We start from the raw sequence: 18,742 nt of genomic DNA on the forward strand, positions 1-18,742 counted from the left end.
TAAGCGATACATAAACTAGCAATTCTACAAAGTATAAACCAATTTCACCCCGCTCACACCCCCTTTGCGCAGACAATCCAGGCCCTGCAAGACATCCATCAAATCACCATATTGAACCTCTGCCGGATGACTCTGAATCATCTGTGCATCCAGCAAAGCCGACGTTAGCTTCATAAAATCTCCCGTAAATCGCGCGTTCTCGGGACTACCAGGATAATAATTATCCCACTTCTGGAAGGATTCACCAAGGGCTGTGTACGCCAACGTGAATCCAGCCTTGACATCAGATCGTGGAAGGTCTCCGACGGTAAACAAACCGCAGTACCGAATATCACAGTCAGCAGACGGAGGCGCAAGAGCTTCACATCATCTAGCAATAGATCCACTGGTCGTGATGCAATCGAGGACTAGACGGAGCTTGTTGTCTGTCAAAGATCGAATGTCCTCGGTGAGAGTAGGGGAGCGGCAATCGAGGATGTGGTCGGCTCCTCGGTCACGGACAAGAGGGAAATTATGCGGAGAGCAGGTTGTAATCACTGTATACCCTGACCTGTTGGACTTGTTAACTTCGGATTGCTTGAAAGGGGTCCATTCATACAATTTCGCAAATTGGATGGCAAGCGTCCCCGTTGCAGTACTGCCTCCATAAATAAGAATGGGCTCTTTCGCTAGGACAGATACGGTGCTCCTCGTTAGGTTCGGTAAAGGTAACTGCAGCTGCTGATACAGTCCCTGGGCAACGGTGGTGATACCAACGGCCAGAGTAGCCCCATCTGCAAAGGACATCCAGTCGGGCATTTTGATATTGATGTGTGCCTTGGCCGCGATATATTCGGCAAAAGAGCCATCGGAAAGATTCTCTCCGTTGCCTTTCCTGGTGTTAGATCAACCGCCCTTTTAATCTGGAGAGGAATAGACTCACAGCCATGAGTGAATCCCGCCACGCGATCTCCAATCTGGAGTCCATGCGCCGGGTCAACTGCGGAGCCGATTTCTTCGACAATACCCGCGTAGTCACAGCCTACTGTAGCGCCCTTGGTTGCAATGAAGTCGATGTGTTTCCAGTCCGTTGGGTTCAGTGCAACGGCCATGATTTTAACAAGTACGCAGTCAGGGGGTAGCTGGGGGCCTTTCCTTTTCCTGTGGCCTGGTACGGAGCTGCATCATAGATGTCGGCGTTGGAAAGATTGTCATAGTCTCCCTTGAAGCAGCCGCAATAGACGCTCGTCTTTGTTCCAGGGAGGCTTTGCATGGGGATGCCCGCGTTTTCCAAACTTTCGTACGTCACTTCGAGCATGAATCGTTGCATCGGATCTATTCCTGCGGCCTCCTGGGCAGTCATGGAGAAGAATGGGGCATCGAAGACGGATACATCTTCGGTTAAAAAGCATCCCGATTTGACGTTAGTCTATCGTGTCTTGTTAGCCATCCCACCAACGTCCGGACTCAATGCTCAATAGAAACCATAGATGGCCATACCGTTCCTTCACGGTCATGATTGGGATGATACCAGGAATCAACGTTCCATCGATCCACTGGCACCTCTGAATGGGCAGTCCGCCTATTACTGATCATCTCCCAGAAGCCCGACAGTGTTGATACTTCGCCCGGGTATCGGGCAGCCATACCAATGATGGCCATGGGCTCAATGCCATCCTGCGCCAAATCTCCTCTCTTTGTTGCATTTTGTCGAGCACCTAGTTTGTCTATGGTCTTTGGATCAACTAGATACGCGGGCCATGGTTACTTCATATATGGGAGTCCTAGATGCTGATTCACACTTTCTTTCCCTTTCGGATGTTCAAGGCAGCATAGATTCCAAATCTTAATTACGTGGTGTAGGGCTCTGATCCTTCGTCAGCACCCTCGGACAATTTTATATCATGCGAGATTATGCATGCATGAAGCACATTTCCAGTATCTGCATTGCATCAAATCGCGTTTCTTGCAGGTGGGAATTGATCTATGGACGTGGCAGGCGGCACAAACTTGCATAATCCAAAACATGCCGAGCTAAATTTGGTATTGCTCCGGATGATATTAACTTGACTTCTTTTTCAGGGACCTAGTCCATTCTTAGGTCACTACATACATAGTACTTTAGTAAACCCCCAGCCTTGCCTCCGCAGCAGTCGCGCGAATGGCGTTAACCACTCGCTGCACTTCTTTCGGCTTCCTGGGTACATCGTGAGCTGCCGAGTGCATCACCATATCCGTCATTCACGGATCGCATAAATCACGACAAAGCTTTGCCTGCTCAAAAACTTCCATAGTATCACTGCTTCCTACCACATGGACAGTAGGGATCTTGACACGGGCCGATGTCAGTGACGGATGGAAGACGCGAGTCATCGTATTCTCCCGTTTAGTCACTGATGCATGGCAGCATGTCTCAACTGCTCGATCATCACAGCCAGGGCAATGAAACCATTGTCGCCGCCCAGTCGGAGGGAGAGCATATGGTGTCCAGGAACGCTTCCTTCTGTGAATTAATTGGTGGGGCGGGATATTTAGCGTATTCAAAATTTCCTGCAGTTCTTGGTGCACGTTTCATCGAAAACATACACATGTCTACTCAGAACCCCATATATACTGTTGCAGATATCAGGCCTTTTTGGTATTAGAACTTATAATATGTCACAGTAAGGCATAGCTAGCTTTCTGACATCACATTGCACAGTTATACTCCAGACTAATGTCCATTAAAATATATACCCAAATAGGTGTATTTTAGCATTGCAGCATTTAGGGCATTTTTTTCTGGGGGCTATAGCTTATAGTTAATGCATATATGGTGATTATATGGTCTCTAAAATGACTGGTTATGCAGTTATTTAGTTTTGAATGGCTGTTTTGAGCTAGTTCACGATCTGGAGTAGACTTGTGTATGTTTTGTCAAAAATGCGCCAAGAACTGCAGGAAATTTTGAATACACTAAATCACCCCAACGAGACATATACCGACTTTACTTCAGTCCACATGTCAAGCCCCTCTTTCCCAAGTTCTCGCCCGGTTCCGGACTGTTTAAAGCCGCCCAATGGAAGATCCTGGCAATAATAAGGAGAACTGATATTGACACCAACAGATCCTGCCTCGAAATTCTTCGCCATACGGATGGCTCTGTTCAGATCGCGAGTGAAGACGGTGGCATAGAGACCGAACTCGGAGTCATTTGCCCGGGAGATAACCTCTTCTTCCGTTTTGAAGGTGTTAAGGCAGGATATGGCTCTAGAAAGAGTCGTTTGTTAGGATAAGTGGTCTTAATAGGGTAATACTGCAGGGAAACCTACCCAAAGATCTCCTCTTGCATGAGGTTGTGACTATCGGGCACATCATGCAGAACCATGGGAAAGACAAAATTTCCTTTCCCATCCTTGCCAGACGAAGAGTCCAACAGAACCTTCAGTCTGTCATTTTTAGCCTGCTCCACAAACGCAGAAACGCTCTTGTGCTGTTGTGTGTCCGCCTGGGGCCCAAACCCTGTGTCCTTGCTCAACGGGTCGCCAATGTTCCCAGTGACCGCTTGAATTGCATTGAGATACATTGGCTTGAACTGGTTCATGATTGAACCTTGCACGTAGACCCGTGAAGATGCCATGCACACCTGGCCGGAGTTGGCCACGATGGAAAAGGCAGCGGCTTTGGCTGCTTTTTCGAGGTCCGCATCTTGGAAAATCACTATTGGACTCTTTCCCCTATGTATCGTGTCAGCGGATTAGCCTTTTACATACTAATAATGACCGGGAATTGGAAAGCGGCGGGGGCATTACCCAAGTTCAAGAGAGCAATCCTTGAAATTAGACTCCACAGCAGCCTTCTGAATGAGTTTACCTGTCCTCGAACTGCCCGTGAATGCAATCTTGCGGATCTCCTTGTGGCGAGCGAGGGCATCCCCGCAGGTCTGGCCAAATCCCGATACAACGTTGAAGACACCGGGAGGAAATCCAGCCTCCTTTGTGAGTCGAGCAAAGAGAAGGGAAGTCAGGGGTGCTTTCTCAGAAGACTTCAGCACAAGGGTGTTCCCAGCAATGAGCGCGGGGCCGACTTTAAAGCAGATCATAATCAAGGGCACGCTACGAAAAGTCAGCGATGCTCGTCTATTATTTTTAGGGTTAGACTTACTTCCATGGGATTATGGCCGCAGTAACCCCGTATGGCTGCTTGAGTGAGAAATTTAGCTGGCCCTCCGAGAGTAGCGAAGTCTCGCCGTGAATATCCAGGGCCTTGCCGGCATAATCTGGAAACATGTCAATAACTGATGAGGCAACGATAGATTGTCCTAGGATACTTACACCTGAGTGTTGCCGTACCGATCTGGTCCATATAGGAAGAGACGGGCTTTCCCATGGACAGAGCCTCGAGTCGTGCGAACTCCGAAATATTTTGGTCAACCAGATCGGCCAGTCTCAACATGAGCGTCCTCCTTGTAGATCCTAGAGTCATGGCACTCATCAGCTCCGTGCTTCGCCATCGGGGATACATTGATATGAGCAAATAACAGTACCATCCATAGCTGCCCACGCCGGGAATGCTTTCTTTCCACTCTCGACCGCGCGGTCAACATCGACATCCTTGGCCTCATGCACCTGGGCAGCTAGCTCGCCTGTGAAAGGGCTGTAAAGGTCGAACTTTGCCCCATCAGACGAGGGGACAAATTCGCCGTCTATGAAAAGACGGGTTTCGATCTCAACGGTGCTCATGTCGGTTTCAGCAAACAATTAACGCGTGTGTTTATGCATCCTGACCCAACTAACATTTCTCTATTTAAGTATCATGCAGACAAGCAGCCGATCGGAAAGGGTCCTCCTTCCGATATTCGGTTCCCCAAGGGGAAGGACCGGGGTTGCGCGGAGGGGGGGGGGGGGGGGGGGGGGGTTAGCAAATAGCCGTTCCCCACAGCTAATAGAACGGGAGGAAGCACTAATTCTCCAACATGCCCTAAACGGCATAGTCCAGAAGATGCGCTCGTCCGAAGTACTCCGTACTGGTGAGTCCTTGTTGATCTGTTGTGTATACATAGCCCATTGCCAAAGTTAAAGCTTAAAAGGAGCCAGTCAGGACCCTAAGTTTCTGAAGATTGCTTGTGCATTTACTACTCTCTACTACTGTCTCTCCATACTCTCTCCTTTACCAAAATCATGCCTCAACGAACCGAAGGTTTAGTGGTGTCCTCCGCGGGCGCTCGTTTTGACTTGGCCGAAGTAATCCTGGATGAACTACGGCCAAATGAGGTTCTTGTGGAGATTCATGCTACCGGTATCTGCCACACGGATATTGCCTGCGCAGATGGGAAGTTGCCAGCCGAGTTCCCTTGTATACTGGGCCATGAAGGTAGGTTTTCTTTTCTTTTCTTTTCTTTTCTTTTTTTTTTTTTTTTTTTTTTTCCCTCGATAATCTTCCCTATAATGCATAGATACTTTGATGCTAAGGGTAAATACTAGGCGCTGGTGTTGTCATACAAAAAGGACAAGACGCACATAGTGTCTCTGTTGGAGCTAAAGTCTTACTGAGCTATAACTTCTGTGGAAACTGCTCACAGTGCGCATCTGACTGTCCTTGTCCTGCCTACTGCGAGAAGCTGCTCCCCTTGAATTTTGGGGGACGACGCCTTGACCGCAGCGCAACAGTCACTCTGCCTGGCGGTAAAGAAGTCTTTGCCAATTTCTTCGGTCAAAGCTCTTTTGCCAGGCTTGCCGTGGTGAGCAAATCGAGTGTAGTGGAGGTGCCAGACGACACGCCCTTGGAGCTTTTCGCCCCTCTGGGCTGCGGAATACAGACTGGCGCCGGGGCCGTACTCAACTCTCTCAACGTCTCCCCTGGAAGTTCTGTTGCCGTTTTCGGTGTTGGCTCAGTGGGGTTGAGCGCCATCATGGCCGCCAAGATGAGGGGGGCACAGACAATAATCGCCGTGGATCTGCAGCCCTCACGTTTGGAGGTGGCCTTGGACATAGGCGCAACCCATGCCCTTGTCGGGAGTGACGGTGACGTTGTCCAGCAGATTCAAAATATCTGCTGGCCTCATAATGGGGTCGCATTTGCCTTGGACTGCTCGGGTGCGGTTTTGGTTATTGAAAACATGATCGACTCGCTTGCTACTCGTGGTCGAGCGGTCAGTGTAGGTGCGCCGGGTCCGACTAAACGCGTGTCTGTAAATGTTTTCTCCCATTTGACTTTGGGTCGGCAATATGTGGGATGTCACCAAGGAGACAGTACAGCCAGTGAGGTACAGTACCCATATACTACTATCCTTTCATTCTTTGTCGCTTACCAATGCCACCAGATGATTCCGTTCTTGATCGAACAACAACGAAAAGGCTTATTCCCTCTTGAAAAACTGATCTCGCACTACAATCTGGATCAGAGTCACCAGGCCATGGAAGACATGAAAAATGGCAAGACGATCAAACCAGTCCTAAGGTGGCGATAGCAATAGGTGGGGTCATATAGCCGCGGCTGTATGTTGGAACCGATCCAACCCCATAGAAGGCATCCGACCGTCGGAAGGCATAGAAGAGGGTAAACCGCTAGAAATTCGATTATTTTCGCAAATTTATTAACACGAGTTTCTCGTAGACTATGTATTCCCGGAATTAGTGCAAGCATCGCTCATGACGATGATAAAGGGAAATTAGGGCTAGGGACCATTGTCAGAGCGAGCTTGGTACCGCCTTCTCAATGCGTTTGAAGCATTTTGCCTTCCTGCGCGGGTGGCTCTAAACATCTACTCTCTCCAAACATCTGGGTCTCATATACTGCTTTTCCCCACACCCTTTTTAGTACAAAATACTGTATTAGCTTTCATCCTTATCGCTCTTGGTATCTCTCGCCGCATGTCGGCACCTTGCAGTAATAGTTGCAAAATACAGGACCAAGTCCGGTAGTATCGAATCTGTGAAATGGATTCTGGAAAGCGCCGGTTACGAGCAGCCAAGGCGTGTCAACGCTGTAATCAACGGAAAATTAAATGCGACGCGACGCTAGTTGGCTTCCCCTGCAGCCGCTGCCGAATGGACGGTGCTCCAAATTGCGTTTTGGTTTCTTCAAAAAGGGGTACATACGATCGCAAAGCAGCTCGGATACAACAGAGGGGCTCCTCTGCCTCGTCGAACCAATCTCCGCGCCAAAAATCGGAGCAAAGCACGGCGGCGCTTGCTTCCAGTCGTGAAGAATGCGATGCAGCAGTTGTCTTCAGCGCTGATGAAAATGTTCCTTGCTTTCCAAACGTGGATAGCAGTACAACAGAGATGTCGAACCGTCGTGCTTCTTATGTTGAGCGAGCGGGTCCGGCTGATTCGCACGGGAGCATGCCGTCCCCCGCAACTGTGAGGCCTTCGTCCTGTGCCGGGAGCTCCAAATCTCTCTCATCCATGTTTGAAGATCATGTGGGCCGAAAGAGTCCGGATACCGTCGGCCAATGTGAGTTGGTTCTCTTTGGCGAGCCCTCTCCTTTGACCTTTGCTTTACAGCTGCGAAAAGGACAGGGCCAAGTGCTGTACGATACCAGCCAGCACAATCTTAATAGCAGCTCATTGGCGGTGATTCAAGGTGATATACACCCGCCTCACTTGGAACCGTGTGACATAGAATATCTCAAAGCCAAGGGGGCTTTCTCATACCCTCCTAGGGAAGCGTTTGACTCTATGGTGGATGTTTTTCTGGATCGCTTTTACCTTCTGTATGCTGTGGTCGATCCAATAGATCTACGCCGCGCCCACCGGGCTCGCAAGCTCCCGTGGATCTTTTTGCATGCTATTTGCTTTGTCGCCATGACGTTCTGCGACGCTTCGTTGATCTTCATTGCTGGATTCAAATCGCGGTCAGAGGCACGCCATCATTACTATAGCAAAGCAAAGGCTCTCTTTGACATCAGCTACGAAAAGAACAAGGCGGTTCTACTCAAGGTGTGCATTCTTCTAAGCTTTGAGGGGCCGCGACTGAATTGTTACTGGAACCCTTGCTCATGGATCGAGATTGGTGTCACCATGGCCGTGTCGCTGGGACTGCATAGAGCGGAGGTGGATGCCAGCGGGCCTCCCAATGACCACAGCCTTTTTAAAAGGCTCTGGTGGGCCCTAGCTGTTCGTGATGCTCATTTTTCCACGCTGTTAGGCCGTCCTTTCCGAATAAACATCACCCAATGCGATACCGACGTGCTGGCCCTGGAAGATTTCCCTCACAATCATGAACCGCTCGACCCTTGCACTTGCAAAGCTGCTTTCATGTATCAGATTCAATCGTGCAAATTATCTCTCATATTGCGGAGCATCTTTCATTTTCGTTTTGGGCCGGTCTCCGATTCGATAACCCTTGACCATATCCAGCAGCAGCTCGCCATTTGGAAGTCAGAGGTCCCGGTCGAAGTTAGCTGGTCGACCAGCATGAACTCCAATGTCATTCAGTCTACACAGTTAGAGACCTTATACAACTATCTTCTAATTCTCTTACACATGAACCCTGCTGGTCAATTCCAGGCCAGTCAGCGACGACCATCCGTTTGCGATACGAGCTCGAACCAAATAGCAGAATCCTCTGCTCTAACAATTTCTTCATTATCAGTCAAATTGATGACGAAGGCTACTTTATCACTCCTCCCACACGAGATATTCTCCGGTTTCCTCGTCGCTGGAGTAATTCTCTGTCGACAGACACAGCAATCTGAAACCGACAATCTTGCAATAATGACTCGGGCATGTTTCGATAACTGCCAGATGGTATTGAACGAAGCGCAAGACTTCTGGGATCCGGGGAAATGGGCAATGAGGCTGTTCGACTTTCTATTGTCGTTTGGAGATTCCAATGGTGGACAAACTCACGATGCTGGAGCCGATATTTCCCAGCGAGAAGATGGTACTTCCGCTTCGATACCGGACAGTTCCTCTTACGTGGATCCGTCTTGGGTGGAAATTCCTCCGGTTTCCGCTGCAGCTGAGTCTAACAACAACCCGATGCATCCTGTCGGTGGTCCCATGCTTTTTCCCGATTTTTTCAACTCATGGGTTTTGCCGTATACCAGCGATATGTCATTATAGTTTATTGTACTTTACCAACCATATCTAAACTCCATAGTATAGTTGAAGATCTATGTTAAGATAAGAAGCCGTAAAAAGAGAACCTTTCAGGCACTTTTCCAGACAGGTGACTAGAACTAACTTTCAGATGTAAAGGTGAAATACTGTGGTCCATGAACGCAGCATGTTAAGCTTGTCTAGGATCACGGCCCTTTGACCTTAAAAGACACCAGCATCGAAATCCACAACCTGCACCTTGTCTACAATACCACCCAAGCTAGCACCGTAAGACAGATGAGCAGGATCCTTTAGCGCATAATAATCGCGATCCTCAACGGACTCGAACTCCACGACAAAGACGTGGGTGATACCATTCTAAGACTTGTATTAGCTCTGTGTGTACAAGCACAGCTTAGGAAATATAGTTACCTACATGACCTCAACCGAGCACTCTTTGCCACCCTTTGAGGACTTGATGTAGGGTTTCTGGTGAACGGGATGGATGCACTGCTCCTTCAGGGAGAGCATACGCGAGCAAGCCTTCAATGCGGTGCCATTTATACTGCAATATTGAGACCTCGATTTCTTTTCTTTCTGATGTGGATATGTAAATACATCGTTGATAGTTTCAGGGCCGACGTCGACCTTGAATTGTATCTGGACAATATGCGTCACGCAACCCATTGTGGTACAGTGATGATCTCTGTTCTCTCTATGGGCAGTTTATGAAGCTTCTCAAGCTAGAGGAAAATGAAAACATTGATACTATAAGTATTTTGAGTAAGACAATGCCACTGCACTGCTAACTCATGGGGCTTCCGAAATGTGATTATAAAGCCATATAACCGAGCCGATCCGAACCCTAAGCTTATCAATCATTCTGAAGAAGAGAAAGAAAGGGGTGGAGGAAGAACCAAGAAATATCACCATTACCGTTGCCTCCTACCGATTACTGATCATTGACAAAGGTGTAAGAGTAGTATCTACAGAATGGCAACCATCGAAGCCCCAATCCACGAAACCGCCCAATTCAAAGGGTTCGTATCGCCGCTTGGCATGGCCCACTTCCTGGGTATACAATATGCTACAATCCCAGCTCGTGGACTCACAGACACTGTCTGGTTCAATCTATGCGACGCAATACGGACCTGTTTGTCCTCAACTACCAGATCTCCTCCGCCATACCAGACAGCATCTATTCGAGGGGGCTCCGCAGGTTTCTTACACGTATGACGATCTGGGCTGTCTAAGATTGAATGTATATGCACCTGCGGACGCGGTTTTGTCTAGGCAAAAGCTGCCGGTTTTGGTTTGGATACATGGGGGTGGATTGGCGATTGAGAATGGGAATGCGGATTTTAGTATGTTGGCGCTTTTGACTTGCCACCACCTTTTTCTTTCTGGTGTAGTTGGCTAATATGTTACTTTCTTAGCAGCCGGTGATTATTTGGTCAGCTACGCCTCTAGTATTGGAAAACCGTTCGTCTTTGTTTCGATCAACTACCGTCTAGGCTATTTCGGTTTTCTTTCGTCCGCTGAATTGGCGACTGATGCAGAGAGCCACGGTGAGACATGGTGGGCCAACCAAGGCTTACATGACCAGCGATTAGCCTTGCGATGGTGCGTACTTTTTTCCCCACTTACAATACGATAAACCACCTTACAATAATTCCAGATCCGAAACAACGTGTCCCATTTCGGCGGTGACCCCGACGAAATAACAATCGCAGGCGAGTCAGCCGGAGGATTCTCAGTCCTCGCACATCTGCAATCCAACGAGCCAGTCTGCAAACGAGGCATCATCCAATCCGGACCATCGTGGAATCTAGAAAAGCCACAAGTAGCACAGGCGAAATTTGACACTTTGACATCGCGAATCGGTGTTCCGTCTAGCGCCTCCGGTGCTGAGAAGGTAGCTGCGCTGCGGGCCTTGCCAGCTGAGAAAATAGTAGATCTGCTTGGTGGGTAGATTATGGCAGCTCCTAATTGGGATCCGAACTGGTTCAGCGATGAAGCTTTGCTGGCCGGATCAATTGACTGTGCTGGAAAAATGTCAGAGTGGGCGGAAAGCGTCGTGGTAGGATCACTACGAGATGAAGTGGCTATCTTTCCTCTGGATCAGATGTTCAAAACAACGACGGGGGTGATGGACAGTGTCAGAGCTGCACTGCTTCCCGGAAAGGACAATGTGGACGAGCGCTTTGCCGTTGAGATTCTTGAAGCGTACGGGTTGGAAGATATTCTCGCCTACCCAGATGCAATGCAACGGCTACGCGCACTCACGACAGACGCTTGCTTCCACCGCGTAGGGTATAACATATCCAAGAAGAACCCACAACTGCCAGTTTACGTGTACCGGTTCGACCAGCCAGATGTGCAAGATGGTAGCATCCACCAAGGAAACGCCTACCACCTGTTAGATCTCGCATATCTGTGTCGTCTTCCTGCTGTTGCAGGCAAGGAGGCACCCTTTTCCTGTCGAGCCACGGCGGATGCGTTCTCGGAGATGCTTACGAAGTATGTTTATGGATCTTCTCCCTGGGTGGCTTATTCGGAGGGAAAGGAGATTATGATATTTGACGGTCAACAAACGCGGGTAGAAAGGCATGAGATTGGGCCTCTTAGGTGGGCGAGAGTGTTGGGAACGCCGGAGAGGGAGAGGAGATTTGGGCAGTTTTTCTTCAATATTATGAGGGGTAGCTGATTTCCATAATTTACTGTGAGTTACATAGACCATAGACAGCAGAAAATGTTTCTATTTAAGTCACCAGTAATTTAAGCAGCATACCAAACATCAATTTCCATGTATTGGTCGCATCCACCGGCTATTTGATAGATACACGCTGCAGTGATGCAGACTCCAATCACGAAGCAACCACCTTCTTATACCCCTCAAAAGCCCCCTTCTCTTCCAAAATCAATGGAATCTCATCCTCCGCCAGCGACGCAAACGTCGACTTCTCCGCAGGCGCCCACCCCAACTTCCGCAACCGATTCGCCCTGTTTCTCGAGTTCGATCCCGCAACAGCAGCCGAATACTCACCAAATAGATCGGCGTAGTTACCCTGCGGAATAGTCCTAGGCGTAGGGTCATTGAGACGGCCCGCCTGGTGCAGAACACGTCCGATTTGCTCCGCACACTCATGCCAGGACAGCTCCTGGCCATTCTCGCAGAACCAGTACGGATTCTTCAGGGCTTCTTCTGCCGGAGTGCGTTCAAGCCAGTGTAAGATAGCCATGTATCCGCGCGCAAGATCCTTGACGTGAATCTGGCCCCACAAGGAACGGCCCTCGCCGATCTGGCCTGCATAGCCGTGCTTGAGGGAGTAGCGGGCCAGGGTTGGCAGCTGGATGGACAGTCGGCCGTCTTGCAGACTAACGCCGTAGATGACTGGCGGAATCACGAGTGCGATTTTCGCCTGGGCACCGAGCGTTTGACGGCCGCGCAGAATCGCTAAGTCTATCTGGCGGTGCGGCGCGGTGTCCGGGAGGGCATCGATCTGTTCTGGTCGCTCGTCATCAAAGACTTTGTCACTTCTGTAGGCGCCGGCACTTTCATCGGCTAGGAGGCTTGCGCCGCTTGTGTGGATGTAGATTGTGTGCTGGTTGTTTCTGGCGCGCTGGTTGATACCGGCGATGACGGCTTCTGCGGAGGGAAGGTGGTCTGCTGTTGCTGTGTGGAAGACTATGTCGCTGGCGGACACTTGCTTTTGGATGATTTCTTTGTCGTCCAAGGAGCCCAGCACGGATTTGATGCTTTGTGCTTGGAATTCGGCAGCTGCGGATTCGCGACGTACGAGCACGGTCACGTCGTAGTTCTCCTGGATAAGGAGACCAAGGATCTCCTTTCCGATGAATCCAGGGCCGATGAGGAACACTGATTTACCCATTGTGATGATTGAATAACTGTTCTTAATGGCGTTCGTTCCTACGTTCCTTTACTTTGAATGGGATGGGGCATATATTTATGGATGACGATTCTCGGCTATATCGGCTATATCGGCTATATGTCTTCCATCTCGATTTATAAAGTCGAGAGATAACTAGTTAGTTTATAAGCCATTTTCTATCTACGAAAGAAAATGCTGCTTGTAGAGAATGCTTGTGATGTGAATTAGTCAAATAGGAGAGGTTTGTATGTGCTTGTATGTACCACAATCCTCTACAAACCGAACATAGTCAGAACAATATAAGGACAAAAACTTATTCCTCCCCATACTGCTTCCTCCAGAAAGCCCGATAATGTTTCTCCCCTCCAAGCTTCGTAATCGCTTCCACCTCCTCCTTCTCCAACTGGAAGTCCAACACACGAAGATACTCCTTCAACCTCTCCTCCTTCCCACTAGTCGTAATCGCAACATCCCCCTTCTCAATCGACCACCGTAGCAACACATCTCCCTCGGAAACCCCATACTTTCCAGCCAGTTCCTTTACCTTCGCATCGACAGGGCCTCCGGCCGCACGAGTAATGGGGGTTAAGGGGCCGTAGCTAGCTGTCTTGATTCCCTGCTCGCGGTGGAAGGGCAGCAAATCGCCCTGTTGGAGGTAGGGATGGTATTCGATCTGGTTGATAGCAGGAGTGATAGATGCTGTCGCGAGGGTAGCTTCGAGGTGTTCGCGGCGGTAGTTCGAGACACCAATGGCTTTAGCTTTACCGGATAGCTGAATCTGCTCCAGTTCCTTCCAGGCAGATTGAAGTTCCGCATCGGACTTGGCGAAGAAAGGAGAGTGAATTAGGTACAAATCCACATAATCCAACTGCAACTTCTCCAAACTACTCTTGAAAGCACTCTGGATATCCGCAATGTTCGTAATAACCTTGGTCGTCACGAAGAGCTCCTCGCGCGAAACACCGCTTTCCTTGATTGCAACGCCTAACTCCGCTTCGGTGCCGTAGACCTCGGCGCCGTCGAGGTGGCGGTAGCCCAGGCGGATGGCGGTTTTGATGGCTTCGACTAGGTCGCGGTTAACGGTGGTGTCGCTTGCGGATTTGTACCAAGCTGTGCCGGTGCCGTAGGCGAGCTGGTTGTGTTAGTTGGATTTGGAGATGCGGGGTAGAGGAGAGAATGCGTACGATGGGGATGGAGATTTGGTCGTTGAGCTTCACGCTGGTGGTCATTTTGGCTGTGGTGAGGTCGTGGAGAGGTATGCGATAATTGTTAGAATACTCTGTAGAAACGAGGGGTCTATTTAAGAGAAATTGAAGCGCAGGAATTCCGCATTATAAATACCCTTGGGGTAACTATCACCGGAATTATATCACTGTGGAACCTACCCGCACCATCCAATTGAGTGACATTCACTGTAGATTTGCAATGCTGTGCATATTAATTGCGATTGTTATCTCAGTGCTTCCCACTCACCTATTGTACCATTGCACCATTCATCCCCTCAACTGGCGCAATCCGTCCACGAGAATCCTTCTTACAATCCACAGTAGCCACAGGAATCGCTTCAACACGGAGATTATCAGGCGGTTTGTACGTGTTCGCCTTCAAAGTCGGCCGATATCGAACGTACGTAGATAAGTTCTTGTCCAATGCAGATGGGAGTTGTTTTCAGATACGGGGATTTGAGGGGTTGTGCAAGGTAGGCTGTTGACTTATACACATAAGAGTGTAGCAATTGCTGAGGAAATATAGATTGGCTCGTCATTCGCGCTATCAATATATACTATGTAACATTATGGGACAAACTAACATTCAGAACAGCATGTCTTGGGCTTGTCAACCGCAGATAATCGACAATAGCATGAAGTAGTAATCGGAACATCGGCAGTGCCAATAGCAATATCTCGCTGGACAGCAATAACACAAGCCTCCTCAATCTTGCCAGACCGTAGCAGGCACTCATGAAGTCCGTGTAAGCCCCATACGTTATTTATGCGTGCCTTACGGCGAGGGAAGCCTTTAGCAATGCCCAAATCCTCACGGAACACGAGCTCCGCTTCTTGAACCCGGTTCTGTTCGAGCAATAGTCCTCCCAGGGCATGACGAACAGGCTGCATCCATGGTGGCGGGTCAGAGTACGGAAGCGAATCTTCAAGTTCGATGGCCTTTCGGAGACTGGCAAACGCGGCTTCGTAGTTACCCTTCCGGTATTCAAGTTCGCCGTGGAGCATAGCTGAGCCGACTGCGAAAACGTCGACCATCTTACACGGTATGCTACTCATGCGGGAAGGCGGGACGGTTATGCGTACTGCTTCAAACTCTTTCTGTGTGGCTTCTGCTTCTTCGGTGCGGCCGAGAGCGCTCAATGCGACTCCACGTGCATAGAGAATTGTTGCCGTCTTTGAGCAGTAGAGTTTGCGGTCTTCTGGGAGCTCGAGGGTGAGGATCTCTTCCCAGCGACCAAAGCGGACTAGCACATGTGCGATACTCCCGAGAAATCCCTCCGTCCAGTCAGCCATTGGCGGGCTAGCGATTGTGAGTACATTGATGTCGATAATCTCTTCGAGCCGCTTTGCTGCTGAAAGAGCTTCCTGAGACCGCCCAGATATAAAAGCCGAATACATTTTCGCACAAATGTTGTGCACCCGATACGCCACGTATAATCCGGATGTGTTCTCGCGCGCAAAGTACTTGTCATCGGCGATCATAGCCTCCTCGTTCGAGTCCACTCCACGGCGGTAGTCACCAACTGCAATATCGATATGTGTCGGCATATGCAGAATATGAGAAGCGTCAGGAACCAGACGGCGTAACCGGTCAGCAGGCGGTAGAGCCAACTCGGGGTACGGAGACATCTCCATCAAGTGGATGTAAAGGTGGCAAAGAGCAGGATGATCACGGCCAGGCCCTGTTAGTGCGGGCTCGATCACAGTTCGAGCCTCAACAGTGTGGTCGCCACTGGGCTTTCCGGTATCCAGATTCCATAATCCCCGGGGACTGATACACATCAGCGCCTCGACGAACATTCCAGCTACATCGATGTCATTCGAAAACTCCTGATACACGGTCCGCATCGCATCCGCATATGCCCGGTTCAGCGGTTTTAAGTCATCAGGGATGTTGTCGACTGGTGGGAATCGAGCAGTGAGTGCCTTGATTAACGCTCTTTCCACAGGGGTGATCTGATCACCCAGGCTGGCGGCACGGTTCAACGCATCAGTGGCCCTCTCCACACTGGACTGGAGACCAGCTCTGTCGAAGAACGTCCATGCTTTGTTGTAGTTTGGACCGATGGAATAGGCTATGCCCCAAAATGCCATGGCGCAGTTGGGGTCAGCTTCCGATGCCCGCGTAAAGCAACGGACTGCTTCCTCATGGTTGAACGAATAGGCCCATGCCAGTCCACGATCAAACCAGAGCTGGGCTACTGTAGAGATGGTGGTCACCGGGCGGCGGTGGTTGCCGAGGTCATAGTAGTCTGGCTGTGTGGCTCCGATATCTCTGGTTCTCCATCAGTTTGAGTCCAAGTAATGGATGCAATAGACTTACCCCATATTGACAGGTTGTACTCGAGAGTTTGGTAGATGGAGATGGAGATCTTCAAACGATTTATATTCAAGAAAGTTGGGTATCAGGTTGGTCGGCGACTTTCCCAGAAGTCTCCGATTGGTGCTTCCCCGTACTTTGTACTACTTTGTAGGACCATCCCCGCACCCTGGGGATTTGTAAGCAAGCACGATAGTTATCTATACTTCTACAGACAGGTGGTGGCCAGTTTCAGTGTCAAGAAGTATGTAGTGATATTAGCCAATTGACAGACTACAGCATCTCATAGGCATGGTCAGAAATCAACGTCATCTCGTATCAACCGATTCCGAATTAGGAAATAGGCCCATGTCGAAGTAGAAGTATGAGTAGATCCTATGACTAGAAGCATTCAAAGGATCAAAAAGACTATAAACACTTCTGAGTGTTTTCAATGACTTGCTGGACGGTAGTCCAATTATACAAGGATAAAATGGTGAGTTCACATCAAATATCAGGATCTTAGCTCGATCCTCGGCACCCCTCGGCAAGAAGTATACACAAGATCTTTCGAATGGGAAGGGAGCAAGAACTTCTCAAGCCAAACCAGTTGAGTGCCAGGAATTAGCTATTACATTTTTCTATACTCTGAGTTGGTCTTTTGGATACATTGCTGACCTCTAGCTGTCTGCAGCGCGACTGATCCAATGGAAGCGAGATTGCCTTGCAAACCACGGACTTCGGCATCGGAAAGTACAAGACCGGACTCTTGGATGTTGCAGTGAGAATGATGGAGACGAGGCCAAGATACAACAAATGTGTGATCAGACTCTCAATAGCTCGCAACAGATATTCGATAGGTTCGCCGAGGTGGCTTGAGGAAATAGCACGCCATCATCAACACTACAACTTTTGGTTGTTTGTGCCAGATAGTTCTGGAGAACGCCGAGCTCGACTGGTCTCAGAGAACATCCATTCGTGCTTTTAGTCAGGAAACTGGCAATATGTTATCTATGAAAGCTTGTGGTTTTTCTGTGTTGCTACACTCAACTCGGGAAGCTTTCCGTATCACTGTAGAGACTCCTAAATACGAGGTAATGCTCATGGGCTCCCTTCTGCGCGAGCTAATCAAAAAACATTCTAATATAAGTTACGAAGCTCTCGACGATCTACATATCGACCATCACGCTTTCCATGTCTGGAGGTATGTGCGTGCATACAGGGCTGTCCATTCAAAGGAGAACAAAAAGAGGACAGAGAAAAAGAAAAAGAATAGCCGTAGCTCAGATACGAGTATGAGAAAAGCAAAAAGAAACGACACCTGTGAGATTCGAACTCACGCCTCCAAAGAGACAGATTGGCTAGGGTGAAAGATCACCAAATAGCAGACCTGCGCCTTAACCACTCGGCCAAAGTGTCAATTGCTTGGCAGTGACTTGTTTCTGTAATTGATAATAGAAGTTAATAGAATCTTGAGCAAGAAAAAAAAGTGGCAAAAAAAAATATCGACACCTGTGAGATTCGAACTCACGCCTCCAAAGAGACAGATTAGCTAAGGTGAAAGATCACCAAATAGCAGACCTGCGCCTTAACCACTCGGCCAAAGTGTCTTATTGGTTGATTGAATTTTTACAGGTTTGACCTATATTGCAGTATACATAATTGTGACTGCTCAAATATGCTTTCGCTTAGCGAATTTTTCTCATAGTCCCGTGGGATAACATTAGCCGATCCATGGCTTTGTCTTTTTGCTCTAATGCCTGACAGGAAACAGTTCGCGATACTAGCTGCCTCAGGGATCGATCATGGAAATTTCTGTTCACACACACTGGTGTTTTTCCGACCTTTCGTCGATATAACAACGAAAGCATGGGTTTGACATATTCCACCCGAAGCAGACGAACACCGACTGCATGAAGCATTCCCTGTGTGATTGAAGTGACGGCTCCGAGCGGGCATGCAAGAAATTCGAGTCGCTATTGGGATTGCCGACTGATCGATTTGCTTGTGACATCTTACTGCGTACTCCACGAAGTACATGTACGCAGTCTTTTCAGCCCATCAATGCAAGGGTTTTCAGAACGGATCCATGAGTTCAAGTTCATTAACAAGAACTGAGAAAAGTGAGAAAACGAGCATGCTGAGAGCTCCAGGCACATTGAAAAATTATTCTCGTACTGTATCATTAGTTCTTATTTCTCATACTAAGAATATACTATTAAATAGACACTTTGGCCGAGTGGTTAAGGCGCAGGTCTGCTATTTGGTGATCTTTCACCCTAGCCAATCTGTCTCTTTGGAGGCGTGAGTTCGAATCTC

The 18,742-nt window shown here is 48.9% G+C and overlaps 9 protein-coding genes and 2 non-coding genes across 11 annotated transcripts; 3 read left to right on the top strand and 8 right to left on the bottom strand.

Annotated features, from left to right (window-relative positions):
• Positions 1-24: 24 nt before the first annotated feature.
• On the bottom strand, positions 25-1,342 carry ASPGLDRAFT_1502900 (zinc-binding alcohol dehydrogenase family protein; the record flags this gene model as incomplete). Its single annotated transcript, XM_022542131.1, has 5 exons — positions 25-299; positions 387-550; positions 599-869; positions 923-1,140; positions 1,284-1,342. The coding sequence occupies 5 exons, from the start codon at positions 1,340-1,342 to the stop codon at positions 25-27; spliced, it is 987 nt and encodes a 328-aa protein (XP_022396914.1).
• A 1,597-nt stretch (positions 1,343-2,939) lies between these two features.
• Positions 2,940-4,700, bottom strand: ASPGLDRAFT_1502911 (aldehyde dehydrogenase family protein; the record flags this gene model as incomplete). Its single annotated transcript, XM_022542132.1, has 6 exons — positions 2,940-3,228; positions 3,291-3,695; positions 3,771-4,073; positions 4,123-4,237; positions 4,293-4,433; positions 4,505-4,700. The coding sequence occupies 6 exons, from the start codon at positions 4,698-4,700 to the stop codon at positions 2,940-2,942; spliced, it is 1,449 nt and encodes a 482-aa protein (XP_022396915.1).
• Positions 4,701-5,138: 438 nt separating this feature from the next.
• Positions 5,139-6,427, top strand: ASPGLDRAFT_135138 (NAD(P)-dependent alcohol dehydrogenase; the record flags this gene model as incomplete). Its single annotated transcript, XM_022541350.1, has 3 exons — positions 5,139-5,331; positions 5,442-6,223; positions 6,281-6,427. 3 exons carry the CDS (start codon positions 5,139-5,141, stop codon positions 6,425-6,427), a joined length of 1,122 nt encoding a protein of 373 aa, XP_022396916.1.
• Positions 6,428-6,896: 469 nt separating this feature from the next.
• Positions 6,897-9,088, top strand: ASPGLDRAFT_69586 (Zn(II)2Cys6 transcription factor; the record flags this gene model as incomplete). Its single annotated transcript, XM_022549387.1, has 2 exons — positions 6,897-8,799; positions 9,072-9,088. The coding sequence occupies 2 exons, from the start codon at positions 6,897-6,899 to the stop codon at positions 9,086-9,088; spliced, it is 1,920 nt and encodes a 639-aa protein (XP_022396917.1).
• Positions 9,089-9,227: 139 nt separating this feature from the next.
• ASPGLDRAFT_135136 (Dabb family protein) lies at positions 9,228-9,692 on the bottom strand (the record flags this gene model as incomplete). Its single annotated transcript, XM_022541349.1, has 3 exons — positions 9,228-9,383; positions 9,447-9,548; positions 9,624-9,692. 3 exons carry the CDS (start codon positions 9,690-9,692, stop codon positions 9,228-9,230), a joined length of 327 nt encoding a protein of 108 aa, XP_022396918.1.
• A 397-nt stretch (positions 9,693-10,089) lies between these two features.
• On the top strand, positions 10,090-11,712 carry ASPGLDRAFT_61212 (putative carboxylesterase; the record flags this gene model as incomplete). Its single annotated transcript, XM_022548464.1, has 4 exons — positions 10,090-10,369; positions 10,442-10,632; positions 10,684-10,920; positions 10,978-11,712. 4 exons carry the CDS (start codon positions 10,090-10,092, stop codon positions 11,710-11,712), a joined length of 1,443 nt encoding a protein of 480 aa, XP_022396919.1.
• A 34-nt stretch (positions 11,713-11,746) lies between these two features.
• On the bottom strand, positions 11,747-12,930 carry ASPGLDRAFT_179471 (uncharacterized protein). Its single transcript, XM_022542943.1, has one exon. It carries the CDS (start codon positions 12,896-12,898, stop codon positions 11,873-11,875), a length of 1,026 nt encoding a protein of 341 aa, XP_022396920.1. The 5' UTR covers positions 12,899-12,930; the 3' UTR covers positions 11,747-11,872.
• Positions 12,931-13,131: 201 nt separating this feature from the next.
• Positions 13,132-14,225, bottom strand: ASPGLDRAFT_885643 (aldo/keto reductase). Its single transcript, XM_022550447.1, has 2 exons — positions 14,083-14,225; positions 13,132-14,030 (listed from the first exon to the last, which is right to left on the bottom strand). Exons 1-2 carry the CDS (start codon positions 14,125-14,127, stop codon positions 13,212-13,214), a joined length of 864 nt encoding a protein of 287 aa, XP_022396921.1. The 5' UTR covers positions 14,128-14,225; the 3' UTR covers positions 13,132-13,211.
• Positions 14,226-14,399: 174 nt separating this feature from the next.
• On the bottom strand, positions 14,400-16,504 carry ASPGLDRAFT_885398 (uncharacterized protein). The gene is made up of 3 exons (XM_022550446.1): positions 16,448-16,504; positions 14,709-16,399; positions 14,400-14,636 (listed from the first exon to the last, which is right to left on the bottom strand). The coding sequence occupies exons 1-3, from the start codon at positions 16,450-16,452 to the stop codon at positions 14,611-14,613; spliced, it is 1,722 nt and encodes a 573-aa protein (XP_022396922.1). The 5' UTR covers positions 16,453-16,504; the 3' UTR covers positions 14,400-14,610.
• A 1,234-nt stretch (positions 16,505-17,738) lies between these two features.
• On the bottom strand, positions 17,739-17,842 carry ASPGLDRAFT_t158. Its single transcript has one exon. It is a non-coding gene; the product is annotated as a tRNA-Ser (tRNA).
• An 87-nt stretch (positions 17,843-17,929) lies between these two features.
• ASPGLDRAFT_t157 lies at positions 17,930-18,033 on the bottom strand. The gene has a single exon. It is a non-coding gene; the product is annotated as a tRNA-Ser (tRNA).
• Positions 18,034-18,742: the final 709 nt, after the last annotated feature.

This window comes from Aspergillus glaucus (assembly GCF_001890805.1).
Source record: "Aspergillus glaucus CBS 516.65 unplaced genomic scaffold ASPGLscaffold_25, whole genome shotgun sequence".
In the NCBI taxonomy this organism is placed as follows: Eukaryota; Fungi; Ascomycota; class Eurotiomycetes; order Eurotiales; family Aspergillaceae; genus Aspergillus; species Aspergillus glaucus.

Excerpts from the sequence above, each read along its gene's own strand:
- ASPGLDRAFT_179471 (XM_022542943.1), bottom strand. The coding sequence starts at position 12,898 with ATGGGTAAATCAGTGTTCCTCATCGGCCCTGGATTCATCGGAAAGGAG.
- ASPGLDRAFT_885643 (XM_022550447.1), bottom strand. The coding sequence starts at position 14,127 with ATGACCACCAGCGTGAAGCTCAACGACCAAATCTCCATCCCCATC. Across the intron at positions 14,031-14,082 it reads ACCAAATCTCCATCCCCATC|CTCGCCTACGGCACCGGCAC; the intron begins GTACGCATTCTC and ends TAACACAACCAG.
- ASPGLDRAFT_885398 (XM_022550446.1), bottom strand. Across the intron at positions 14,637-14,708 it reads CAAGACATGCTGTTCTGAAT|CAATTGCTACACTCTTATGT; the intron begins GTTAGTTTGTCC and ends ATATTTCCTCAG.